A 25932-nucleotide genomic window follows, 5' to 3' on the forward strand; every position below is an offset into this window, starting at 1 on the left:
AATTCTTTTTAATTTATTTTTTTATAGTTATTACTGCAGTGTAGTTGACATACAACATTATATTAGCCAGCTTTTCTTTTAAAAGCAACCCTTTGGGGGCGTCTGGGTGGCTCAGCCGGTGAAGCATCCAACTCTTGGCCTCAGCTCAAGTCTTGATCTCAGGGTCTTGAATTCAAGTCCTGCCTTTAAAATGCTACCTGATAAAATAAAAGTTACCGTTTGAAGTTACTGTCTAACCTCTACTTGAATTCTCACTCATCCGCTGTAAACTTAGACCCTCTGTCCCCTGCGATCCTATAGATCCCCATTGGCACCGAGATCGAAGGGATGAACATTTTAGGATTGGTCCTCTTTGCACTGGTGTTAGGAGTGGCCCTAAAGAAACTTGGCTCTGAAGGAGAAGAGCTCATCCGTTTCTTTAATGCCTTCAACGAGGCGACGATGGTGCTGGTGTCATGGATTATGTGGTAAGTTTGGCCTGCCTGCTACTCTCCCTCTCCTCTCTCTTGCCATCCAGAAAAGAGCCCAAGTCTGTTATCTTAGGTCAGCCCTGTGGGGCCACCCAGCCTGTGGTTGATGCATCATGGGCCGGACTTGATACAGGGGGTGGTAGAGGTGGAGACAGTTCTTCCTCTTGTCCAGGCCCTCAGAGAATCAGGAATGTGCCATCATTACCAGTCCCTTCTTCAGCACCTACAGTGACCCGTTATGGTTCTATCCCTGGTAATCGATTTAGTTATGAGGTTCCACCATTATCCATATCATATAGGATGCCCAGATCATCTTGTAGGGCAATGAACTCAGTAAGTATGCTACCTGCTGCATAAAATAAGGTTTATTTATCTTAAAACAGTCAACTTCAAGCTTCAAAGGGGCCCCTTCCTATAATATTTCACAGCATGGAAGACAAATTCATTTTCACTCCATGCATACATAAACTTGGAATGGTCTCCTTTTACATAAATATTTCTTTATGGAACATCAATAAAAGCACAGTTGTTTAATAAAAACCAATGGATTGATTTCTGGCTAACAAGTAAAAATTTGACCAGAGGTCTCAAAGAGACTAATCAAAAAGCCTACCAATTCCAGTGCCCATCCCTTAAAAGTTTTACCTTGCTGTTTTACTTGGGCCAAACTGCTGTGCATTTTAGCTCCTTCTTGTATATTGTCCAGAAACGTAGAGTATCCTTTCGTACATGAAACATTTTCCTTATTGGCAACCCTTAACTATCTCAGGAGAGAAGCCTGGAATTTGGTAGTAAAGTTTGGAATTGAGTGGGAGGCCAAGTCCAGAGCCCCCACTGGTGGTGGTGTTTATCTTCCTCAACCAAAAATTCCAGAGTCTGACTCCATCATTTGCAAACATGACTGTTCATATAACTGTTGTTGTTCTGAACAGAAAAATATTTTTCAGAAAGGAAAAAGTGTTTTCATCACATGTCAGGTTCTTTTCCTGTCTTATTTTTTTTTTTTAGTCTAAAATCCTCCCAACGTTTGGATTAAGGGAAATTATGCAAGAAAATGATGTTCCTATGTTAAGACATTTGTTTTCAATCTGAAAACCAATTTATAGTCATTCCTTCAAATTGATATACTAGTTACATAACCATGTGTTTGGTCAGACAGACCCTGCTGTGTGTCTGACTCCCCTTGGAGATCTGTTGCCCAGCCAAGTATATGTCACACAGAATTGGGGTGTAAAATGACTTACCTGGTTAAAGGATCTCAACCAGGTTTGAGAGGGATCTCCAATAGCAGCTCTTTCTGCTTTCTTTCCTTTGCTCATTACCCACTAAAATGTCAAAGCACCTGCCTGTCTTGCTCACAGGACAGGAATAATGCCTCAGAAATAATGCCTCAATGGCTTAAATACAGGCTCAGCAAACTTGACAGACCATGTGGTCTCTGACACAACTACTAACCCTGCCATTATAGGATGAAAGCAACTATAGACTATTTATAAATGAATGAACATGGTTGTACCAATAAAACTCAGGGTGCCAACTCACACATTAAACTATCCAAGGAGGAAGGAAGAAGGGAAGAGGGGAGTGTCCTAAATTATTAGAAGAAAACATAGGGGTATGGAAACTCTTCCTAAATGAATGCAAAAAGTAAAAGCCATAAAAAGCTGCTAAATCTGACTACATCAGAATACAAAATGTTTGCCTACAAAAGATACATTGAACAAAAGAGGACAATTACTGAAAAAAAATTATATATATTTACATATAATGTATATATGTACACACACATATCTGAAAGCATCAATTCCTGGAGGACTGCTACCAGTTCACAAACTATTTATCTGTCTGCAATGAGATTTATAGGGAAATTAAGAGTAAGCATTTACAAGCTTCTGTAGCAATTTCATATTGCTGCAACATCTAAGCACCTGACCACTTTTCTAATATTTTATTTCTGTTGTCTTTTATAAGAATATTGACCCATGATCAGCTGGATAAAAATACACCAAAGATCATCTGAGAAGCACTAATGCAAGGAGTTCTGGTTGTTGAAAAAGGAAAAAGACTGAATATACTATTAGACAAAGTATGTGAGCAGGCAATTCATAGAAGAGGAAACCAATAAACATTTTAAGAGATGCCCAACTTACTAGGATTAGGAAAATGAGAAGTTTGGTCTTATCAGGCATTAATAAGAGTGAGGATAGTTTTGAGCAAAGGTTGGGATGTCTAGAAGCATCCCTGGTCTCCATCCACTAAATGCTAGTGACCCCTTCCCCAAAGCTGTGACAACCAAAAATATCTCCAGATACTGCCAAATGTCCCATGGGCAAAGTCATCCCTGAATCAGAAGCAGTGGTGCAGGGAAAAGATTATTCTCTTGGACAGCTGGTGGGACTATGAATTCGAAGAGCTACTTTAGAGAACAATTTGTTGAAATCTACTAAAATTTAAAATATACACACACCATAACTCACCAATTCACTTCTTGGTATCTCTACCTAGAGAACACAGCAAGGTAGGCACAAAGAGACTGCTTGCAACATTGTTTGTAATGCAAACCTGGGAACAGTCTAGAGGTTCATCAGCAGAACAATGGCAAGATGATGTACAGTATTTCAGTTTTGAGGCTAATATTTAAAAAGAAAAAGGTAAAGGTGGAAACAACCCAGATGTCCATCGATAAAGGGTCAGAAAAACGTGATATATACATACAATGAAATATGATTCGGCCTTAAGAAAGAATGGAATTCTGACATGAATGAACCTTGAAGACATGATGCTATGTGAAATAAGCTAGTCACAAAAGGGCAAATATTGTATGATTCCATTTACAAGAGGTACCTGGAATAGTCAAATTCATGGACACAGAAAATAGAACAGTGGTTCCCAGGAACCACTGGGACGCAAGTGGGGTTATTGTGGAACCACTGGGGGTTATCCCAGGAACCACTTGGGGACACAAGAGGTTATTGTTTAGTGAATACGTAGTTTCAGTATAGGACATGGAAGCATACAGGACATGGATAGATGGATATTGGTGATGGCTCTACAGCCATATGAATGTACTTGAAACCACTAAAGTGCACACTTAAAAAAGGTTAAAATGATAAATTTTATGTTATGCATGTTTTGCCACAACTTAAAGACAAAATGAGGTAGATTTCCATGTATTGACATAAAAAGATCTCAGAGATATAATGTGAGGTTCAAAATAAATATATAGATTTATATACATACGGGGATGCCTGGGTGGCTCAGTTGGTTAAGCGGCTGCCTTCGGCTTGGGTCATGATCCCGGCGTCCTGGGATCGAGTCCCACATTGGGCTCCTTGCTCGGCAGGGAGCCTGCTTCTCCCTCTGCCTCTAGCCTGCCACTCTGTCTGCCTGTGCTTGCGCACGCTCTCAATCTCTCTCTCTCTCTAACAAACAAATAAAAAAAAAAAAGATTTATATACATACAGATGTACCTAAATGCATAGCAGGTGGGAGTAGTTATCTAAGGAGTGGTCTGACATGAGTGCCAAAAGAGGATTTGGGCCTAACCTGTATTTTAATTTTTTGAAAGGAGAATGCATTTATGGGCTCTATGAAATTTAACATTATAACACTGCTTAGAATATCTCTGTAAAGAAAATTCAGGAAACCAGTGACAGTGGCTATCTCTAGGGAAGGAAACTAAGTACTTGGGAGGCAAATGTGGAAGGGACACTTGACTCGTCCTTTTGAACTCTCTCAAATTTGTGATATTATTATCTATGTGATTGAAACTTACAAATAAAGTCAATGGTTATAAAATTTTTTCCTAAATTTATATTAAATTCAAAACAGCTGACTTACGGGGTTTTGTAGCTCGCATAGTTCATTCCTTCCCTTTCTTCTTCCTGTCTCACCATTAAAAAAATCTTCACATTCGAGGAGTGTTCCCTGAAGGTCATTGTTAATGACTTTTTCCCACGGAATCATGTTTTCCAAACCACAAAGAACTGAAAACTTAACAAAAGTCCCAGCTTTGGCTCAATTCTGTATCACAGCAATTCTGCAAAATAGGTGTTAGTCTTTTGTGTTTCTAAGTTCTCAGAACAAGACTGACCAAGGCTGAAAGTCAAATTCTCAGTCCCAGAGGCTTTGATCTTGAGTTTCTCGGCTTTCCACTTGGCAGCCCATGTGGTTGGTAGCATTCCTCTCTTAAGAACATAATATTTCTAGTCGTTTAAGCATCTGCCTTCGGCTCAGGTTATGATCCTGGGGTCCTGGGATCGAGCCTCACATCAGGCTCAGCAAGGAGTCTGCTTCTCCCCCTGCCTCTTCCCCTGCTTGTGGTCTCTCCCTCTCTCTTTGTCAAATAGATAAATAAAATCTTTAAAAAAAAATTTTTTTTTTTTAAAGAGCATAACATATCCAAGGGGAAAGAAATCTGGGTTCTGGACCTGATGCTATGACCCATGGTGATTTATCATGTTAATTTTACTCAGTTTCACAGCCTATAAAATGGGCCCATCCTTTTCAGTTCCTCAGGATCATTCTAGAGAGATCTTCCTTTTTTTTTTTTTTTTTTTTTTTTAGGTAGGCTCCATGCCCCATTTGGGTCTCAAACTCCCCGCCGTGAGAATAGGAGTTGTGTGCGCTCCTGACTGAACCAGCCAGGCACCCTGAGAATCATCCTAGGGAAAACGAAGACCACTTAGTTGAAAGGCCCCGTGCTGGGTATCAGGAAGGGCCTGGATCTCCTGGGCCCATCATCACATCACTCTTACTGACAGGTACCTGTGCTCATGCCCTAGGTATGTACCTGTGGGCATCATGTTCCTGGTTGGAAGCAAGATTTTGGAAATGAAGGACATCATCGTGCTGGTGACCAGTCTTGGAAAATATATCTTCACGTCTATATTGGGCCATTTTATTCATGGAGGAATTGTTCTTCCACTTATTTATTTTGTTTTCACACGAAAAAACCCATTCAGGTTCCTCCTGGGCCTCCTCACACCATTTGCAACAGCGTTTGCCACCTGCTCCAGGTGAGTCGGGTGCTCTCAGCTGCTCTGAGCCATAGTGATGTGAAACCAGGTGAGTCCAGCCGCATATTTCTATGGAAGTGGGTTTCTGGGATTGCCAGAATGCGGGATCGTCTCATTCCCTTTTCCTTCTTGCTCCTTAGAGGTCAGATCATTGTTTAACCCAATTGTGGGTCCTCACCCTAATTACTAAGACCTTTGTCTGAGTGGAAGAAGGCAATCGCTTACCTCAGAACTCCTTACAGGGAAGTTTCTAGAATGATGCCTGCCCAGTTCTCCCTCTAAATGCATGAATCACAAAATAAGACCAAGGTATCATGGTGAGGAACAGGTGCTTAGCTCTCTGGGAGTCCACAGTATTGTGGGATTATCTAATTTAGTACAAAAGATGCACTTTGTCATTACTGGAAATACTTCCAAAAAATTGGGCTTTCCAGGTGTGTTAAAGAAAACTTTCAAAAGGGTGCCTGGGTGGCTTAACTGGTTAAGCATCTGCCTTCATCGAGGGTCACGATGCCAGGGTCCTGGGATGGAGCCGTGCATCAGGCTCCTTGCTCGGCAGGGAGCCTGCGTCTCCCTCTGCCTGCCGCTCTCCCTACTTGTCCTCTCTCTCTGTGTGTCTCAAATAATAAATAAAATCTGAAAGAAAGAAACGAAGGAGGGAAAAAAGGAAGGAAGGGAGGAAGAAAGGAAGAAAGAAGGAAAACTATTAAAGGATGGCAGCACATTGCATTCACAGATTTGGTTTTTGTTTCTCTACTGCATGTTCCCTCCCATCCTCAGTGGCTATTTCTGTGATGCTGTGCTGGGGTGGTAAAAAGAATTAGAGAGGTAAGTTTCTGTGGCTTAGAGACAAATCTGCTTCTCAGCTGTGGCAGCCTCCCACGGGGCTGGCTGGAGAGTGTAGGACTTATTCTTGCAGTTATCCAGGAACACAGTCCCTCTCCAGCCTCTCACAGCCATTGCCACTTCTTGGCCAAAAAGGAAAAAAAGTCATAGTTTGCCTTTTACTTCCAGTGGGGAGGGAGGCGGGGAGAGGAACAACTCAAGAGAGGAGGTGCACATATGGAATAAACAGTTCTTTGTTGTCTTGAGAACATTTTGCACCATGAGGCAATGTGGTGTTTCTTGAAATACTTGGAACAGGTGTATCTAAGTAAATAACGTAACAGGTAAATCTAGAGGGTCCCATTTTGAACACTTCAGGAATTGACATTACTGCACATTGTGACTGAAAACTTTTTTCAAAAAAGATTTTATTTATTCATGAGAGAGAGAAAGGGAGGCAGAAGGAGAAGCAGCGTCCCCGCTGAGTAGGGAGCCCAATGCGGGACTCAATACCAGGACCCTGGGATCATGACCTGAGCTGAAGGCAGATGCTTAACCATCTGAGCCACCCAGGTGTCTATGACAGAAGCTTTGAAACAATTCCAATTTTTCTTTTTTTTCAAGGGAAAAAAAACAGACATTAGGATGATGCTAACTGCTCTGTTCCTGGGTCTGTGCTGAGTACTCTCTTAGCAGGGCTGGAAAGGACTGTTGTCACGGTTGGCCATTTCTCCCTTTCCAGCTCAGCAACCCTCCCCTCCATGATGAAGTGCATTGAGGAAAACAACGGTGTGGACAAGAGGATCAGCAGGTTCATCCTCCCCATTGGGGCCACTGTGAACATGGACGGGGCAGCCATCTTCCAGTGTGTGGCTGCGGTGTTTATTGCCCAGCTCAACAACATCGAGCTGAAGGCAGGACAGATTTTCACGATTCTGTAAGTTCATTATTCTTCATCCTTAGGTCTGGGTCAAAACTTGAGGGGTTTCTCATTGTGTGTGCGATTTCCTTTGAAACAAGTCATCAATACCAATCTCACCATGACTTGGGGAGGTCCCATTTGGAAACTGACAGCATGAATTCATTACTTGAAGAGAGTGAATCATCTCTGAAGGGCTCAGCTGGCAGCATCTAGGGTTGTGTGATTTTTGGTTTCGAAGCCATAGCCGCCATATTTTGCATTTCTCTTGGCCCACACCATGCTCTGTGTTAATGGCTAGTCTTCTGTGCCATCCCGTAGAGTGACAGCCACAGCATCCAGTGTCGGGGCAGCAGGCGTACCAGCTGGAGGGGTCCTCACCATCGCCATTATCCTGGAGGCCATCGGCCTGCCCACTCATGACCTTTCTCTGATCCTGGCTGTGGACTGGATTGTGTAAGTAGCAAGTCCTAAGGTCAGTGAATAAAAGAAAGTCTGTGGTACCTTCCCCAGGAGCTTGGCATCCCGCTGTGTCTGGGAGAAGAGACACTTCAGACATGCCTTCTGAAGGAGTTGAGCTGGCAAGACATAATTTTATAATTTTGTTTATTTATTTGTCAGAGAGAGAAAAGAGAGAGCACACACACAAGCAGAGGGAGCAGTAGGCAGAGGGAGAAGCAGCCTCTCCACTGAGCAGGGAGCCGGATACAGGCTCGGTCCCAGGACTGGGATCATGACCTGAGCCAAAGGCAGACCCTTAACCAACTGAGCCACACAGGTGTCCCAAGCAAGACAAAATTTAGGAAAAATTAAACAGTATAAGGGTCAACGGCCCATAAATGACCACAAAATGTCATTACTGAGAACTTTGTTGGAGCATCCAGGAAAATGGGAGTCCAAGACCCAGGCTGGGCCCCCAGTGCAGGCCCAAGGCGGGGACCAGGGTCTAATGGAGATTGTTGGCTGCATAAGAGTCATAGCCATTGGAGGAGTGAGCCTTTGGGAATGATTGTCCTTGGCCTGAAACATGCAAGGAGTGATTTCATCAAGGGAAGTGGAGATGAACCCAGTTGATGTGAGTGGATTGGGCTCAGGGGAGGAGGAGTTACAAAGGAGATGTGATTCAGGCCACCATCACCAGGGCTCCTGTAGAGGCATAGAACAGTGAGTGTTGATTCTGAGTGTGGACTCCTTGAGTCATTTGATACCCTCTTTAGGTATGAATAATACTTTTCACCTGAGGTGCTAATGTTGGACAGTAGAGCATATGAGTAAGAAAATGAGCCCTGGAGTCCAGGTACCTGGGTTCAAATCCCAGCTTTACCATTTACTAGTTGTGTGATAGGAACTGTTCTGGACTTTGATTGGTTCACCTGTCAAATGGGAATAATAATAGAACCTACACCAGAGCTGGGTTGGAGATGAAATAAGATAGCATATCCACAGTGCATGGAAGAGTTCCAGGCTTGTGGTAGAGCATACAGTAAACATTAGTGAAAAAAGACTTCTCAGAATCCTTCAGAACAAGGAGGGTGAAATGGAGACCTGCATTGTCTATACAGCTCATTAGAGGGAACTCGGTCCCTGAGCTGGTGTGTTGGACAGGACTGGAGCAGAGTGTTAGAGTCAGCTGCTTCTGTCTGAGGAAGGCAGGCCTCTAAGAGACTGTTAGTCAAAAACAGGGACAACAGGGCACCAGGCAGATGGCCTAGTAGAGACCTGAAGTCACGTGAACCATCCACCACCCCACAGCCTCTGCTTACACAGCCTTTAGCTTCTCTGGTGCTGGCAGGCAAGTTCACACTTTTCTCCCTTTCTGCCAAATGGGCACGGTACTTGCTCTGAGTCTCAGGAGAGAGGGTGGTTATTGGACTAACCTGTGGGAAGACAAGCTTCTGGAAAGGACAATGCTATGAGATGGTGTTTGCCAACTGCCATAGAATACAGGCAAAGTTGAACATTCAGCAGAGACGCAGTGATGAGAGAAGAAGAAGGGGTGTTCCCACAGTATACTGCTAAGCGGGAGAGAAGTTGGGTCTGAAACCCAGTCTACACTGTCTGTCCCAGCTGTGCGTGACCCTCATAGATGGTGTCTCCTCCGCATAGAAGACATCCATAGAAAGGAGTTACTGGACTCACTGCGAGTTGTGAAGTGTGGGTGGGTGACTGCGCCAGGTTTTCCACAATCAGGGTCTGTTACTTTCCTGAGAGTGAGAAATACTGACCGAAACAGTTTAAAGTGAGCCCCAGGCTGCTGTGCAGCAGCGGCGGCAAGGCCTGCCTTTTCTTCCCCCGCAGGGACCGCACCACCACCGTGGTGAACGTGGAAGGGGACGCGCTGGGCGCCGGCATTCTCCACCACCTCAATCAGAAGGCCGGGAAGCCAGGCGAGCAGGAGCTGAGCGAAGTGAAGGTGGAGGCTGTCCCCAACTGCAAATCGGAGGAGGAGACGTCGCCTCTGGTGACGCACCAGAACCCCGCCGGCCCCGCAGCCAGCGCCCCCGAGCTGGAATCCAAGGAGTCGGTTCTGTGAGGGGGCTGGCCCCGGGCGTGGCCGCCGGCGGTGGCGCCCCGCCGTGTGAGGGCGGCCAGGGGGCGCGGGCCTCCTGCTCACCAACTTTTAGGCCCGTGCAATGCTTTGGCCCGGTCAAGGGTTCGAGGATTATGTTTCCGTGCAGGCATCGCGCTTCCCAGCGGGAACTGGTTACCGGAGACCAGGGCGCTCTGCCATATGGCTTGATCCGTGTACAGGTGCAACTGTGTGTGCTTTGGAAACCCGTCCTGGAGCTGCAGGCTGGGGGCAGATTGGGCTCCCCGGGACGGGGTAGTTACGGCCTGGAAGAACGCACAGATGCCCTTCACTGCGCGCAGGCAGCTCTGCCCTGGCGGTCTTTCGGGGCAAACTAGGGGTTTTACAGTCCTCTGTCATGCAGCCTCGAGAGCCAGAGTGATTGGAAAAATTCCCAAATTCTTACCTGTGGCTGGAATTCACTGAGCTGGTACCTGAGGTATTGAGAGATTTCTAACTTGGAGGTGTGGCTGATTCTGAGTCACTGGTGGGCTTGGAGGTTCAGCACATTGTTCAGCTGGAAATACTACAGACCCCATTAGCACTGTGGGGGTCTCTGGTCAGTAGCATTAAGTAAACAGTTTAAATGCTGAGGTCAGAGAAAGGAGGGGGGATGCAGCCAGCAAGGGTAAGGGAAGCACTCTGTCAGGACAGATACACACACACACACACACACACACAGATACACGCAGTCATCCTCAATCTCATTCCAGCCCCAGGGAAGTTTTCTGCTTCCAGGACCTGGCCTCTGACAACACTGTAGCTTTATCCCCCAACCAGGCCCAAGAGGGGACTTTTCCTCCATGATCTTCATATTCAGGACCTGCTGGCTCATTAATCCATTCTTAGAATTCAGCTAGCCCCCTAAAATGCTGCACTTTGCAAAACAAAAACAAAAATGAAAACACATAAACCCACTTACTAACTGGGGTGGGGTGCCCCATTGCCAGGTCCCCAGGTCTCCTGGCTTTGGCTAATTTGCTGTGGGCTGGGTTTCTTTTCCTGCCAGTAGATCAAAAGTTTAAGACTGGAAACCAAATGTCCCCATTCCTGCAGATACCTGCCGACTTGGTCTGAAACTAGGCGAGGGGGCTTTATCCAGAAGACCAGTGTTGCCAGGGACGGGGAGACTGAAAAGCACAAGAATGTTCGTTCACTGTGGCTGTTGATGGTTCTCCGTAGTGTGACCTGCCGCGAGTCCTGGGCCTCACTTTACCCCATTTGTAAAATGGGGCTAATGTCATCTGCCTCTTACCTACCTCAGAGGGATTTGGTGAGGCAAACTGAGTGAATCCGTGAAAACAACCCATTCATTTCTTGGATGGCAAGCGCTAACGACCTACGTTCTTCTTATGTTTTACCCAAGTGAGACCTTTCTTCCTAGAGGCCTTGTGCTCCTGGTAAAGATAGCTTCTCTGAGCAGAACTTTGGTCTCTGCATGTAGTCGCAACTCTGCCATGCAGCTTGTTCTCTTCATAGGTATTTGCCAGTATCGAGTGCAACCTCTTCCTGGTTGTTCACCTCCTCCTGAGTGAACCATCCCATCTGCAGCACGTTTCTGGGCCCCTGGCTTCCCCGTGACTCCCAGGTCCCTGACTTGGGCCATCCACCTCACAGCAGGCCGTTAACAGTTCCCGGACGTCCCACCTCATGCGTTTTCTTGTTTTCCCTATTGCTGTGACATGGCTGTCACCCAGGCCCTGCAGAAAAGGAACACGCTGTGGAGATGTGTTTCTGGTGCTGTTGAGAATGGGAGGGCAGGGACAGAGGCAGTCAAGCCCCTCCTTTTGGGGTGTGTGCCAGAGTGGAAGGAGTGGGGAAGAGCCCTGGGCTTAGAGCTGGCCTGGCCAGTGGGAAGGCCCAGCTCCCTCCAAATCTCTTTAAACCAGCCAACCCGCTCCCATCCCCTGTGAGGCCAAGAGGGACCAGGAACTGAGCCGAGAGCTGCCTGGAAACCTTGACACTCTGGCTCCTTGCTGATCCCCCTTCTATTTTGAAAGGGGAAACAATCACATTGTTTGATCCCAAATTGCAAGTGAACATTCTGCCTTTGCCTCTGCTGTCTTTCCTTCTCCCACATATCTATGGCTCTATTTGCACACAAATGCATATATGTATGCGTGTCTCCATGTTGTTTTAGCTCTCATCCAAGCAAGTTTTGGATTTGGATAGAAGTGACCTAACCACAGTGTTATGGCTTCTGCAAACTGATTTTCCTATGTCTAAAAGTAAGTTTCACAAAACGTTAAAATTAGAGCTGCCCATCTCATGAGCACGCCTCCTCTGTCCCAAACCTGGCAAGGCAGTAGGCAGAGTGCTGGGCCCAAGAGGGGCGCTTCTATATGAAATCCCATACGATAGCTCCCCTTCCTCTGGGAGGAAGGAGGTGCTGTGTGCCTCCTTGTTTTTCAGACCAGGCTGGGGAAAATCCTACTTTCTCACTGTCTGAAGCTATCTCCCCCACTCTTCTAACATGTTGTTGTAAATACTGTTCATCTCTGACTGTTTTGTGTGTGTGTGTGTGTGACATTTGCCTTAAAACATAGCAGTCCTCAAAATGAATACAGTATTTCTGCTAGGATCTGCATGTTCCTTTCTTCCTCTCTTGTGTTCTGCAGTGGTGGTTACAGGTAGTTCCAGGTTACAGAGCTTTTCTACGGGATCACCTGAAGGGGATCTGAATGGATTTTGTTCTAGCAGCTTTTAGCCAGCCTGATCTCCTGAGGCAGGGTAGGCCCGCTCTGGTGGGCCAAGCTTCTGCAGGGCAGTCACTGAGGTCCTGCTGTTTCTGGATGCTTCCTATTCAACACTAGGAAGGCTCAGGAAAAAGTGGGTAGTTTTGCTATATACCTCCATAAAATTAAGTCTTCTTAGAACAACTAGATCAACAGGCCTTAACGGAGCATCTATAAACCAAGACCCATGCTGGAAGAATGCCCTAGTCCATAGAATTACTGAGAAAGTCCCTGTGTGGGGCACTTGCCCAGGCCTTGACCATCATCCACCCTTTCTTTTATATAATTTCATTTTCAGTGACACCACATTCCAGCACAATTAGGGAATTCAGAAGCCTCTTATGAAAGATTATCCGACAAGCTCATACTGGAAGCCTTAGTTTCCAGGTTCTGGGGCCTCTGAAGAAACACGTCCCGTTCTGACCTGGACATTTCCAGCTTTTCGTATCGTACAGACACCGGTTGTAGTTTCTGGCCAAGGCTTAAGGGGATGAAGTCAGAGTTTACACAGACCCAAGGCCAGATGGGGCCTGTTACTAAATGACCAGATTCTCACCTTGGAGGACAGCTGTCTTGCTTTTTGGTTTTGAAGAGCGTCTGAAGGTTGCGATTGGTACTTGGTGCTTCAGCTTTTTAATAAAGCTGCAAATTAAGAGGAGCAATTCCATAAGCTGCCTCTTCCCAGGTGAGCAGAAAGTGTGCTGTTCTTTGGGCTCACCTGAGCCTCCTGAGGGGAACTTACCACAGCATCTGTGAAGGACATGAGTGATGCAGCAAGCAGTGTGCACTGTCTGGGTTCCGTCCTAGCTCTGCTGCTTGCTTTCTCTGTGACCCCAGGCGCAACAACCCCTCTGAGCCTCAGCCTCCTTACCTCCTCTTCTTTTTTTTAAATAAGATTTTATTTATTTGACAGAGCATGCAAGCAGGGGGAGCAGCAGGCAGAGGGAGAAGCAGACTCCCCACTGAGCAAGGAGCCAGGCAAGGACTCAATCCCAGGACCCTGGGATCAGAGCCTGAGCCAAAGGCAGATGCTTAACCAACTGAGCCACCCAGGTGCCCCAGCTTCCTTATCTTTAAAATGGGGACAATAATTTACCAGGGGCATAAGCTATTGTAAAGAGTAAAGGAGTTAATACATGTAAAGTGGCTCCGAAAGGTGCCTAGCACATGCCACGTGCTCTGGAGTGTTGGCTCTTAAGTCAGACATGCAATGGCAGAAGAAGTTGCTGACCAGTCCATGTTTCTTTCTGTATGGGCCCATCGAGTAGCATGCTGGCGTTTGATCCCTTGCTCTCTTGAGGAGATAGGAAGATCTCTTTCAGCTCTGTGATTTTAGAGTAGAGGAGTGTGCCCATTTAACAGAAACCCTCTACTCATGCTCTCTCTCTTTAGCTGTGTCCTTATAAGTTGCCACTCAGAATGATGGCAATACCCTGTCATCTAGATAGAAATTTGCTCTCCTGGTCAAGCTCAACCCCTCCTCCTCATGCTTCTGGGAGGCACAGGCAGGCTTTGGTGTTGAGGGCGGTTCTGGTCCACCTCCCAGTCTCAGGGCCTTTGACATGCAGTCCCCTTTACTTGGGACTGCCAGTAAGTGAGAACATAGCAAGAGGGAGAATACTAAGTCATTTGAAGGATGGACAGAGATTTAATCCATCATGCCTATGTAAGGAAGCCTGCATAAAAACCCAGAAGGGCAAGATTCAGAGAGCTCAGAGCTTTCAGGCTGGTGAGCACGGGGAGGTGCTTGGTGGTGTGGGGACCCCCCCCCCCATAGACACACTGGAATTTGGTCTTAGAATCAGAGCTAGCCACTTTGGGTCTCTTCTTAGCACATGTGCCTTCTTTCACTATCTAGTTAGTGCTGTTGACACAAAACCTCCAGGCAGCTGTTAGTACTTATATTCAAACTTCTGCCATCTGCCTTTTTGTACAATAAAAGTATACTATGTTTATTTAGTATTGTTCTGTACAAAGCTGATAATGCCTTTCACATGAGGAATTACAGTCCTGAAGAAGAGTTAACATAGGTGTTCTTTCTTTTTTCTGTCTTTTAGTAATACCCATTAGTCAGTACATGGAGAATTACCCTGTGTCCTCAGCCAGTGAGAGCTCTCATGGCATGCCCTATTGTGAGCTCTGGATCGATGAGCACTTGTGTTTACTTTTTCATTTTGAGTCGTGGAAGTCAAAGTGGGTATTTCCCCATGGTGTTTCTGTTCTCGTGGCAACAGCTATTAAAAGACATCCAAGTGACAGGGCGAGAAGTGCCACAAACGTGTCAAGGAAGAGCGTCCAGCTGGATGTCCAGATGAGCCCCTTCAAGGAACCGGATGAACAAACAAGACAAAAATCAGCAGTTAGGCCTGGAGGCCGGGACCCCTCTAATGAACATCGGAGCACATGAGCATATGAAACTGTGAACAGTTAACTAGAAGGAAGAGTCACAGGAGACTTGTCACAACTTTAGGGGATTTGAAGAGAAGGATATCCCGATGCATCTCCTTCAGACCAGGCTGAATAGCTTTGATCCGGACAGAGTCCCCTACTAGTCAGTGTTCTAAGTTACAGACAACAGCATCCACTGTAGTGGCAAAAAGCAAAAAAGCACTGATTACACAGTATTAGGAGTACACTGAATTTCTGAGGAGGGAAACAGGTGGGTTGTTAGTAGCCAGAAACAATGCAGCTAAGGGTTCTGAGTTCTAAAAAACTTTTAACAGAAGTTACATCGCTGCCACTGCCCACCCCCCCACACACCTGGGGCATTAGGAACCAGTGTAGAACCACCCCCCATCCCCCACCCCCTGCCAGCAACTGCAACCTCCCAGTGTAGCTCTACCCTGTATTCCTCAGTGCTACCTTCACAGGCTCGCCTCTGAATTTCATACAGGTGCCTCTGCTTGGCAGGGCTTCAGGGAAATCCAGGAAGGTCGTCTCTAGTTTTCTTAGCCCTCACAGATCAGGAAGCTACACCTGAGGGAGGTTAGAAGGGGCCTTGAGCCAATGGGTCTGCCACAGCCCCCACTTAGAGGACACATGCCCCTATTCCAGACAAGGTCAGAAGTTCCCTAAATGCTTGTTAGGACAAACGCAGACTTTCATATGAGTGAATGAAACACTTCAAACCCTGGCGGTGCTACGCCCGCCAGCCAGTGGATCTCTGTGGTATCACCATCTTTGTTCAGCAGTTTTCATTTGACAGTTACATGAACTTGCACTTCTTTTTTTATCCCGCAAATGAGCAGAAAAGCAGAACTGAGAGGAATGATAGTTGTGATATTAAGCATAGGCCTCATAAGTTTAATAAAACTGAAGGAAAGTTTACCAGGAGTACCAAAAGCAGTCAACCCATAGCCTCAATGAGACCCTTACTGAGGAAAAAAAGTTGAGTTGCTTATTCACATGTAAAGAACACATTTAAACTTGTAACACTATATATGTGTGTATATACATATGTGTATATGTATATATTTTTTTGATGATTTTATTTTTAAGTAACCTCTACACCTAACATGGGGCTCGGACTCACAATCCTGAGATCAACAGTCACATGCTCCACTGACCAGGGCAGCTAGGCGCCCCCACTAAAACTATTATCATTGAAAAATATGTCTGATGGACAAAGTATCATTAGATGAGCCATTTATCTGGATGAGAGTGAAGTAAAGACATGAGGGAAGGACAACTGAGGGAAAGGTGCCTTCCTCACCACAGCAGCAAGGGATTCGAAGGGGTGTCAGGGGCTGATCAGTCTGGGCTGATCAGTCTACGCCATGTCTATCATGGTCAGGGCTCCATGGGCTACACAGAGCTAAACACTTGTCCTGTGTATGCTGCTTCCTTGTTGGCTACAGTGAAATCTCCTTTCGCCTTCTGACTAATATCTTCTCCCACTTACAAACATACTTCCCCCTGCATCATTCCCACCTTAGGGATGCTGGTATCTTCCAACAGAGCCCAGAATTGCTCATTGCTGAGGTAGCCACTAGCCTGCTCCTGAGACTTTCTTTCTGTGAACAGCAAATGACTGGTCCTAGTACTGATCCTACGACCAAATTCTCTTCTTTTCCTTCTTTTTTTCCTTTGCTTTCTTCTTCTCTTTCTTTCTTTCTTTTTTTTTTTTTTTTTAATATTTTATTTGTTATTTGACAGAGATCACAAGCAGGCAGGGAGAGAGAGAGAGGAGGAGGAAGCAGGCTCTCTGCTAAGCAGAGAGCCTAATGCGGAGCTCTATCCCAGGACCCTGGGATCATGATCTGAGCTGAAGGCAGAGGCTTTAACCCCCTGAGCCACCCAGGCACCCCTTCTTTTCTTTTTTAAAAAGAAATGGATTGGAACTTCACCAAAGAAACAAAACCATCTTAATTGGGACCAATGGAGTCATTACTGGAGCTAGGGGGCCACCCTGTGGCTAAGTGTCAAAAAATGAGGTCCAAGGTCCCCCCACCTACATTTCTGCAATTAATCTTTTCATCCTAAAGAGCAGACAGGAACACCAAGACAATATTTGCTAAGTTTCTGTTCAGAATGTTCTATTGGCTTTCCTAGATAAAAGATTTAGGCCAAGTATGTACCTAGACCAGCATCATTAGCATCACTTAGGAACTTACTAGAAATGCAGATTTTAGGTCCACCCAAACCCACTGAATCAGAAACTAGGGGTGGGGCCAGCCATTGAGTTTTAATAACCCCTCCCCTAGGTGATTCTGATACCAGGTAGACTGAGAACCACCAGTTTAGACCATCTAGGTAAAAGATCATCTCCCTGGGCTGGGCCACCATAGCAGCTGTACTAACTTGCTGATTGTAATCATTGTGTCATTCATTCAGCAACCGATGCATTTCATTCATCTAACAAATGCCTAGCATGAAAGCCTATGTGATTGGAGCAGAATAGCTGAGGGGGAGTAGAGGAAAGGAGTTTGAGAGGCAGGCATGGGCAAGGTTGTGTAGACAAGTAGACCACAATGAGGATTGATGGGTCATGGGAGCTGCTGGAGGGAACTAAGGGAAGAGAGAAGACTGTCTTATAAATAATCACTTTGGCTATAGATGGAGAACAGATTGTCATTGGAAGCAGAACAGGTAAGAAGCTAGAACAAAACTCAGGAGGGGAATGGTGACTTGGATGGGGTATGGCAGTTAGATGTGTTGAGATGGCTGGTTCTGAATGCATTTTGAAGGTAGAGCCAGTAGGATTTACGGATGGATTGGATGTGAGATGAGGGAATCTAGGTGGACTCCAAGGTATTGTGCCTGAGCGAAACATATTAAGTGAGAAATAATTAAGTGCCTACTAAGATATACTTAAGATGTATTGCATAAAGATCAAATGTTTTAGTAGGCAAGACCAATTAAATGAAGATAATGGGTTGTTTTTCTTTCCACATAATTTACCCAGTTCTTTTAGTCAATATATCTCTTCTTTTATAAAAATGTTTTAATTTCAATAAGCTACTCAGTGGATTGTCACAGACAATACTTTTATGCACTTGTATCTACAATGAACATAGAGGTTGTATACAAGGAACACAGAGGTTGTACTTAAGGTAATCAACGGCTATTCTTCACATTAGAAGTAGAAACAACTCCTTTACCAATTTGCTACTTTTCTTCCTGTGGTGCAAATTAGCAGCAATTATGCATACCTGCAGACATACATTTTAATATCTAATAGAGCCATACCCTCCCCCACTTAATTTAGCAGCCAGATACCTGGCAACCTTAACCATCTGGAACTCCGGTATGAATTCCCAAACTATTCTCAGCAGCTTAAGTGATTTATCTAAAATTAGGGTTAATGGTTTAATAAGCTTAATTATTTGATTTCCTCTGGCAAACTTCCATTTTTCCCAGGTTTAATCTAATTCAGTAAGTGGTTATTGAGTGCCTACTGTGCACAGGGCACCCTGTCAGGCTGCCATGAGGAGTGTACAAGGGACAGCAGAGAGCAGATTACATTCACCTGGAGGGGAAGGAGGCGGAGGGGAGCAGACCCACTGGCTGGCATAAGGAGGAGAGAACGCGGGCAGAATACCACCTAGGAAAGAAGTCTCAGAGCTTTTGATTCAGCACTAATAACACCAGATAAAATTAAAGAGCGCCCTAGGCTAAATTACAGCAAGCTCGGTGCCTGAGCTTTCCTAACAACGACAATGAGTCGTAAAATTAAAAAGAAAGACGATTGTTAGTAATTTAATTTCTTACTGGGAAATGATACAGACATTTTGGAAAACATTTAACCAAAATAATTAGCATTTAACTTAAAGGGTCTTCTCTGGTTGTCATAAATGATTAATTAAATTTGGACTATCTCCTTTCCATTAGAATTAGTAGGATGTTAATTAAGTGTAAATGTATTGTAAACGTACCTGAAATGTTCTATTAAGGAAGAATTTGAAAACTGTATATTGACTGGCCAAATAGACTGCTAGTTTGATCTTTTCATATTAATGGGCTGTGGGCTAGATGTACTGGGACTGGGGAGCAATTGCTAAGTTGTTGTTACCTTGGGTTCTTTCCTTTATTTCAAATTTCCCATAATAAAAGTTTTTTTGTTGTTGTTGTTTGTTTTTGTTTTTTAAATACACAGAAAAGGGGGTGCTTGGGAGGCTCAGTGGGTTAAGCCTCTGCCTTCAGCTCAGGTCATGATGTCAGGGTCCTGGATGAAGCCCCACATCAGGCTTTTTACTCAGCGGGGAGCCTACCCCCCCCCCCCCGCCTGCCTCTCTGCCTACTTGTGATCTGTCAAATTAAAAAAAAAATCTTTAAAATACACATTAAAGTAATAGAATAGCATAAGGAACGTCCATATAGTATATTCATCACTCATTGTTCAATCTCATTTCATCTACATCCACTCACATCCCCCTCCTATATTATTTTGAAGCAAATCCCAGACATCATATAATTTTATCCATGAATGTTTCAGTATATATCTTTAACAAGTAAGGACTCTTCTTTTTTTTTTTTTTTAAAGATTTTAGTTGAGTGAGAGTGCGCATGCGCGGGGTGGGGACGCCAACTCCTTACTGAGTAGGGGAGCTCAGCCCAGCCTGACAGGGGGTCTTGATCCCAGGACCCTGTTAACCGACTGAGCCACGCAACCGCCCCCAGGTAAGGACTCTTTAAAGAAATCCCCCAAGCTCTGTTATCATGCCTTAAAAAATTAACAGTAATTATGTAATAAAATCAAACTCTGGTCGGCTTGAATTTCATTTGCTTTGTAAAGTTACGATGTGTATTAGTTTGATATGATTTCAACTCCATTTGTCTACGAGTTGAGTTGTTTTAATCCACCTGCTTATGACAAAGACCCCCCAAAAAGTTCTTAGAAGTTAAGTTGTTTTGATATGAGATAAGTTGTGTCAGGATGGTATCATCTGTTCTCACTGAGAACAGGCAGGGAACTCAGTGCAGGGGTGGGGGCCCTGTTGGGGCTTATCAGTAAAGACGTAAGAAGCGTCTACCGCAAGTTAGTCTATAAATAGCGAGAGCGAGAGACGGTGAGGACTATCAGAGAGGGTTTGTCCGAGTTCAGCTGTACTTTGCTAATGTAAATAGCTCTCGGAAGACCTTGGGGCGATCAGCTTCTGCCTGGGTCAAGGCTGCGGTAAAGGTGACTCTTTCCTCCAGTCGGGAAAGCTGAGTAGCAGCCATAAAGGAGAGCCTCTGGCCCGCGTCCCCCGCAACGCGCCCTAGCAACCAGGGATTTTCACTTTTGCACTGGCAACAGGACGGCAGCCCTGAGTTGGTTAAACCATCTCTCCTGAATACCAGCTAAACATAATCATATACCACAATTAAATTTAGACTTTACTCCTTTTGTCTTTCCTTGTCTGAACAATTATGTGATTAATCTCTCATTGGTTTGGAGTGTGTTGTTTACTGGCATGAGACATTATCCTGTTTGCTATTGGCTTGTGACATTCCCACACTGAACCTGTGTTAAACACTGCTGACCCTTGAACAACATGGGTTTGAACTGCATGGGTCCACTTCTATACAGTTTTTTTTTCTATACAGTACTGTAAATATATTTTCTCTTCCTTAATAGTTTCTTTAGCTTATTGTAAGAATATAGTATGTAATGTATATGACATACCAAATACATATTAATCAACTGTTATCGGGAAGACTTCCAGTCAGCAGTAGGCTATTAGTGTTGAGTTGTGGGGAAGGCAAAGTTATATGTGAATTTTCGACTGCATGGGGTTTGGTGCCTCTAACCCTCACGTTGTTCAAGAGCCAAGTGTAAATTGCTGGCAAAGTCCTACTCAGTCTCTGATCATTGACATGCCTCCCCAAGAAAGTTACAACTTTTAAAAGGTTTATCTGAATTAGGATCTGTATCAGATCCACACTGCAATTGATTGGTATGTCTTAGTCCATATGTTCCCCTATACCACCACTGCCTTGCTCTTTAAAACTTTCAAACCACTAAACAAGAACTTCTCCCTTCCCTTGAGCAATGTGGTTTGAAAATGTATGATTTGGGACAGCTACAAAACATTTTACTACTGTCCAAGGTGAAAGCCTGTCAAGGTCCCAGCAGGAAACAGCTGCTACAGCCAATTTGAGGAGCAATGAATATATATAAATATATATGGGGTGCCTGGGTGGCTCAGTCGGTTAGGCGGCTGCCTTCAGCTTGGGTTATGATCTCAGAGTCCTGCACTGGGCTCCCTGCTGAGCAGGGAGTCTGTTTCTTCCTTTCCCTTTGCCTCTCCCCCTCATCCCCCACTTCATGCTCTCTCTTTCTCTCAAATAATAAATAAAATAATAAAATCTTTAAAAATACACATATATACATATATATATATATACATGTATAAACGCATAATCCACAATCATGGCAAAGTGTAGGGAAAACTCAAGAATAATGAAGTATCTTGGGACTGTTCACACTCTAGACCTCTGGGGAGAGTGATGACCAGAATGCAGACAGCAAGGTCTGTATGGAGAGGGTCACCTCACAGGTGAGGGCTGAAAGCAATGTGTTGTAAGCCCCAACAGAGACAGAAGTTTAATAAATACTCCCAACCATGCTCTGAGCTCTCCTGGTGCTCCACACTGGCCAAACCCCCAAGTGGAAGGCAGAGGGCAAAGGAGTGCACCAGTGTAATTCAGGTTAGCCTCCAAGGTCACTGAAAAGCACGTAGAAGAATAGAAAGACATGAAGAAACAAAAAGAAGGTATAGGGGAAAAGAATGCCAGTTGCAGAACCAGACTATTTAGGTTCAACTTTTGGCTTCATCACCGACTAGTTTTATAACCTTAGGAAGTTAATCTCAATGCACCTCAGTTTCCTCATCTGTATAATGGGGATTTTAAAAGTACATGAATGCCAATAATAGTATTTGATAATAAAACCCTTGGTGAGATTAAATGAGATTATTTAATTATTTTAATAACTTATCATTAAATTATTAAAATAATTAAATTAAAATTAATTTAATTTAATTAATTATTATGTGAATTTCTTAGCATTGCCTAGTACATAGTAAATGTCCATTAAATGTTAGCTATTATTGTTGTAATGGATATTACCTTAGAACTGTCAATGGAGATATCAATATACAATAGATTAGGGTACTAATGTAAGTTGGGAGACTAATTTGTAGTATTTGCAAAACAGAGGGCTGAGATCTATTAGACAAATTGCCCAGACTGAGGCTGTCAGAGGGTACTGGTGGTTGGAATTGAAGAGAGAATTTCCACAGCATTTCTTTAGAGTAATAAAGAGGGGTTTGGCAGTCATTGAGCCGCGGTCCCTCGGCTATGAACCCACCCTCTGCACTTAGGTTTCACGGTTCTGGCGGGGGGGATCTCTCCCTGGTCTGCGGCTCCATTTAAGCTCTGCCAGTAGGGGGCAGCAGAGGAGGCCACAAGGGGGAGCAAGAGGGCTTTTTTTTTTTTCCTGTCCGTGTACTCCTCCCATCTCCACCACCTTGGCAACGCTTCTTCACCTTCGCAGCAACAGTTCATGCCAGTGGCATCAGCTGTTTGCAGTTTAGTTTCCCACCTCTCTCTGACGTAGCTGCTCACACCCACTTCGGCATGGAGAGCCATCTGGCTGGCACCCTGTCCCCAGACATCTGAGTTTCAGCTCTACGGGCCCCTGGACAAGCTCCTACATTAAAGAATTCCAACAGCTTGTCTTTGTGCTCCCAGCAGTGGTGTGGTAGTGGCCTCCTGCAGATGCGGTGTCCATGGAACCTGACTGTTCTTTTGCCATTCAGTTTTGCCCAGTTAACAACTCTTACGTTAACTTTTCTCAGTTAAAATAATGGCCGTGGTTTCTGTCTCTGGACTGGACCCTGACTCACGGGGCAGGGTCGTGCCTCTCCTCACCCAGGCTGAGTGAGAGGGGCGTCAACTAGAGGTCTTAGAGGGCTGGCTGTGTCCCCTGCAGCTTTGCAGGCAAGTGGATGAGTGTCTGCCCATCACTCAGGAAATCTACAGGCAAGAGGCGGGCTGATGAGCTGCTTTGGAAGAAGGATGGGTGACCCCTGCAACGCCCCATTTCTCAGGACATGGAACACAAGAGTATGTCTCATGGACATAATGGTGGCTGAACAAGAGAGATGGAGCCAGTGGGATTGTCTTAGCCAGCAAAAGGCCCATCTAGAGGAACAATGGAGGAGCAAAGGAGAAGGTCAAAGTAGATTTTTAGGGACTGTGTGGAACAAAGAAACTGCTGCATTTCTAGGTGGAGAGAACTCAAGTGAAGCCAGCAGTATTAGGGTTCTTGAAAGAGAACCCCATGAGAAAACGAGTTTTTTAAAATTATGCACATCATTTTCTTCCTTTTTAAAGATTTTATTTATTTATGTGACAGAGAGAGAGACAGCAAGAGCAGGAACACAAGCGAGTGGAGGGCCGGTGGTGGGGCGAGGGAGAAGCAGGCTTCCCACTGAGCAGGGAGGCCGATGCAGAGCTTGATCCCAGGACCCTGGGATCATGGCCTGAGCCGAAGGCAGACACTTAATGACTGAGCCACCCAGGTGCCCCCAGAAAAATCAGTTTTAAACCCTTCCTGGCCTGAAGAGCATGAAGCCCTCCTACCATAGTACCAGGCCAAAACATACTTGGCCCCATCTAACCCTGACTCCTGTAATCTGGACAGGTCCAAAAGCAGAGTTAGAACACTGGGTGGGGGTGGGTTCTTGGAGCTGGGAGCAGATGGAGGCTTATTATTTCTCCCCCTAACACACACACACACACACACACACACACACACACACATCCCTCATAGCATGCCCTTGTAGGGAGGGGGAGAAGATATAAAATCAGATTTGGAGTTCTGAATACTTAGGACTGACATCTTAATGGCTAAACTGAGACCGTTTATGATTTAAAGCTATGACCTCTGTTTACTTAAAAGTAATGAGGCTTGCAGGGTTTGGTGCAGGTGAGGGGGAAGACTTACTAACACCCCCACCCCAATCCCCGCAAAGGGGATGGGATTTAAAACTAAAGTTGTAGCAACACCTGGGTGGCTCATTCGGTTAAGCGTCTGCCTTCTGCTCAGGTCATGACCCCAGGGTCCTGGGATGGAGTCCCACATTGGGGTCCCTGCTCAGTGGGAGAGTCTGCTTCTCCCTCTGCCTCTCCCCTTGCTCATTCTCTTTCTCTCGCTCTCTCAAAAATAAATAAATAGGGGCGCCTGGGTGGCTCAGTGGTTTAAGCCTCTGCCTTCAGCTCGGGTCATGATCTCAGGGTCCTGGGGTCGAGTCCCACGTTGGGCTCTCTGCTGAGCAGGGAGCCTGCTTCCCTCTCTCTCTCTCTCTGCCTGCCTCTCTGTCTACTGTGATCTCTCTCTGTCAAATAAATAAACAAAATCTTTAAAAAAAAAAAAAGTTACTGTGGGGACTCTCATGCAGGCATTTTAAGCACAATTTGCCTCAAACTGTTGTGGGACCATTGAGCACGGGCAAGAGAATTCTTGAGATGTACCCAGCAACTTAGTAAGTTTATTTCAGTAGGGCAGGGACAGGACCTGTGGGCAGAAAGCTGCAGATTCACTGTATAAAACTGGTCATTATATGCTTAGTAGCTCTAGGGGGAAGGGACATGCAGGGAGTACTAGATCATAGATGTTTTCTTCGAAATTCTACTTTTAAAAATACTTTTGCAAGATTTCTCTGGTGCTTATCATCCAGCTTGATATTAACTATTGGTAAGACATACAGGCAGTCACAAGACCCTTTAAGAATGTAGCAACCAGGGCGCCTGGGTGGCTCAGTGGGTTGAGCCGCTGCCTTTGACTCAGGTCATGATCTCAGAGTCCTGGGATCGAGTCCCGCATCGGGCTCTCTGCTCGGCGGGGAGCCTGCTTCCCTCTCTCTCTCTCTGCCTGCCTCTCCATCTACTTGTGATTTCTCTCTGTCAAATAAATAAAAAAAATCTTAGGGACGCCTGGGTGGCTCAGCTGGTTAAGCGGCTGCCTTCGGCTCAGGTCATGATCCCAGCGTCCCGGGATCGAGTCCCGCATCGGGCTCCTTGCTCAGCCGGGAGCCTGCTTCTCCCTCTGCCTCTGCTTACCACTCTGTCTGCTTGTGCTCACTCTCACTCCTCTCTCTCTGACAAATAAATAAATAAAATCTTAAAAAAAAAAAAAATCTTAAAAAAAAAAAAAAAAGAATGTAGCAACCAGTACGTATTTGATCCTTGTCCGAACTATGCGGGCCCTAGGTCAGGCTTCTGGGCTAACGGTGAACATTTTTCTGCTTCTGTCGCTCATCAGAACCATCTATATTCTTTATTCTCCAAGTCTCTACATTCTCTTCTACCACTATTATCCATTTTCTTTGGTTTCTTCAAAGTCACAACAGGCCAGGTGCTTTAAAAACACTTTCACATTTAATCTGACAATAACCTCCCAGACTGACAATTGTTACTGTGGCTGTTGGACTGGCAGAAAGAAAGGGCTACTTAAGATGGCGAAAGTCCCCGCCACCAAACCTGAGCTTGGACAGGAGAACAAAGACCCAAGCAGGAATCTGAAAACCCTCCGGCCCCGGGCTCCCGTGGACCAATGCGACCCCGATAAGCAGGAATCTGAGACCCCCGCCCTGGGCTCCAGTGGACCAATGAGACCCCGACGAGCAGGCGAAATATCCAAATAAGGGAAACTTGCCAAAAGACCCCTGAACTCCCTCAAGGCCCCTTAAAAGCCCCCTTTCTCCCTGCCTTGGGCGCGACTTCTGCCATTCTGCTTTCCAGACTCGCGGAACCTCGCCTGAGGGTGTCCACCTCCTCCTGGCGCAACTTTCCTGGCTCCCCCTCTCCTGAGCCCTGAAACTTCGCCAGAGAGTGTTTTTAATAAATCTTGCCTTGCACCCACTTTGCCTGGTGTTGTGTTTATCTCACCAGAAAAACTTTACAGTGG

At 45.3% G+C, this 25932-nt stretch overlaps 1 protein-coding gene across 1 annotated transcript in view; it reads left to right on the forward strand.

The window, feature by feature from the left end:
* The window catches only part of SLC1A4 (solute carrier family 1 member 4), a 25414-nt gene extending 14714 nt beyond the window's left edge, over window positions 1-10700 (forward strand). The window contains exons 4-8 of the mRNA XM_032352278.1: window positions 301-467; window positions 5255-5488; window positions 7056-7250; window positions 7554-7688; window positions 9531-10700. Coding sequence (XP_032208169.1) covers window positions 301-467; window positions 5255-5488; window positions 7056-7250; window positions 7554-7688; window positions 9531-9765 — 966 coding nt within the window. The 3' untranslated portion in view covers window positions 9766-10700. The remainder of the gene's footprint in view (window positions 1-300; window positions 468-5254; window positions 5489-7055; window positions 7251-7553; window positions 7689-9530) is intronic.
* The last annotated feature ends 15232 nt before the right edge of the window (window positions 10701-25932 follow it).

The sequence above is a fragment of the Mustela erminea genome, chromosome 7, assembly GCF_009829155.1.
Source record: "Mustela erminea isolate mMusErm1 chromosome 7, mMusErm1.Pri, whole genome shotgun sequence".
Classification (NCBI taxonomy): Eukaryota; Metazoa; Chordata; class Mammalia; order Carnivora; family Mustelidae; genus Mustela; species Mustela erminea.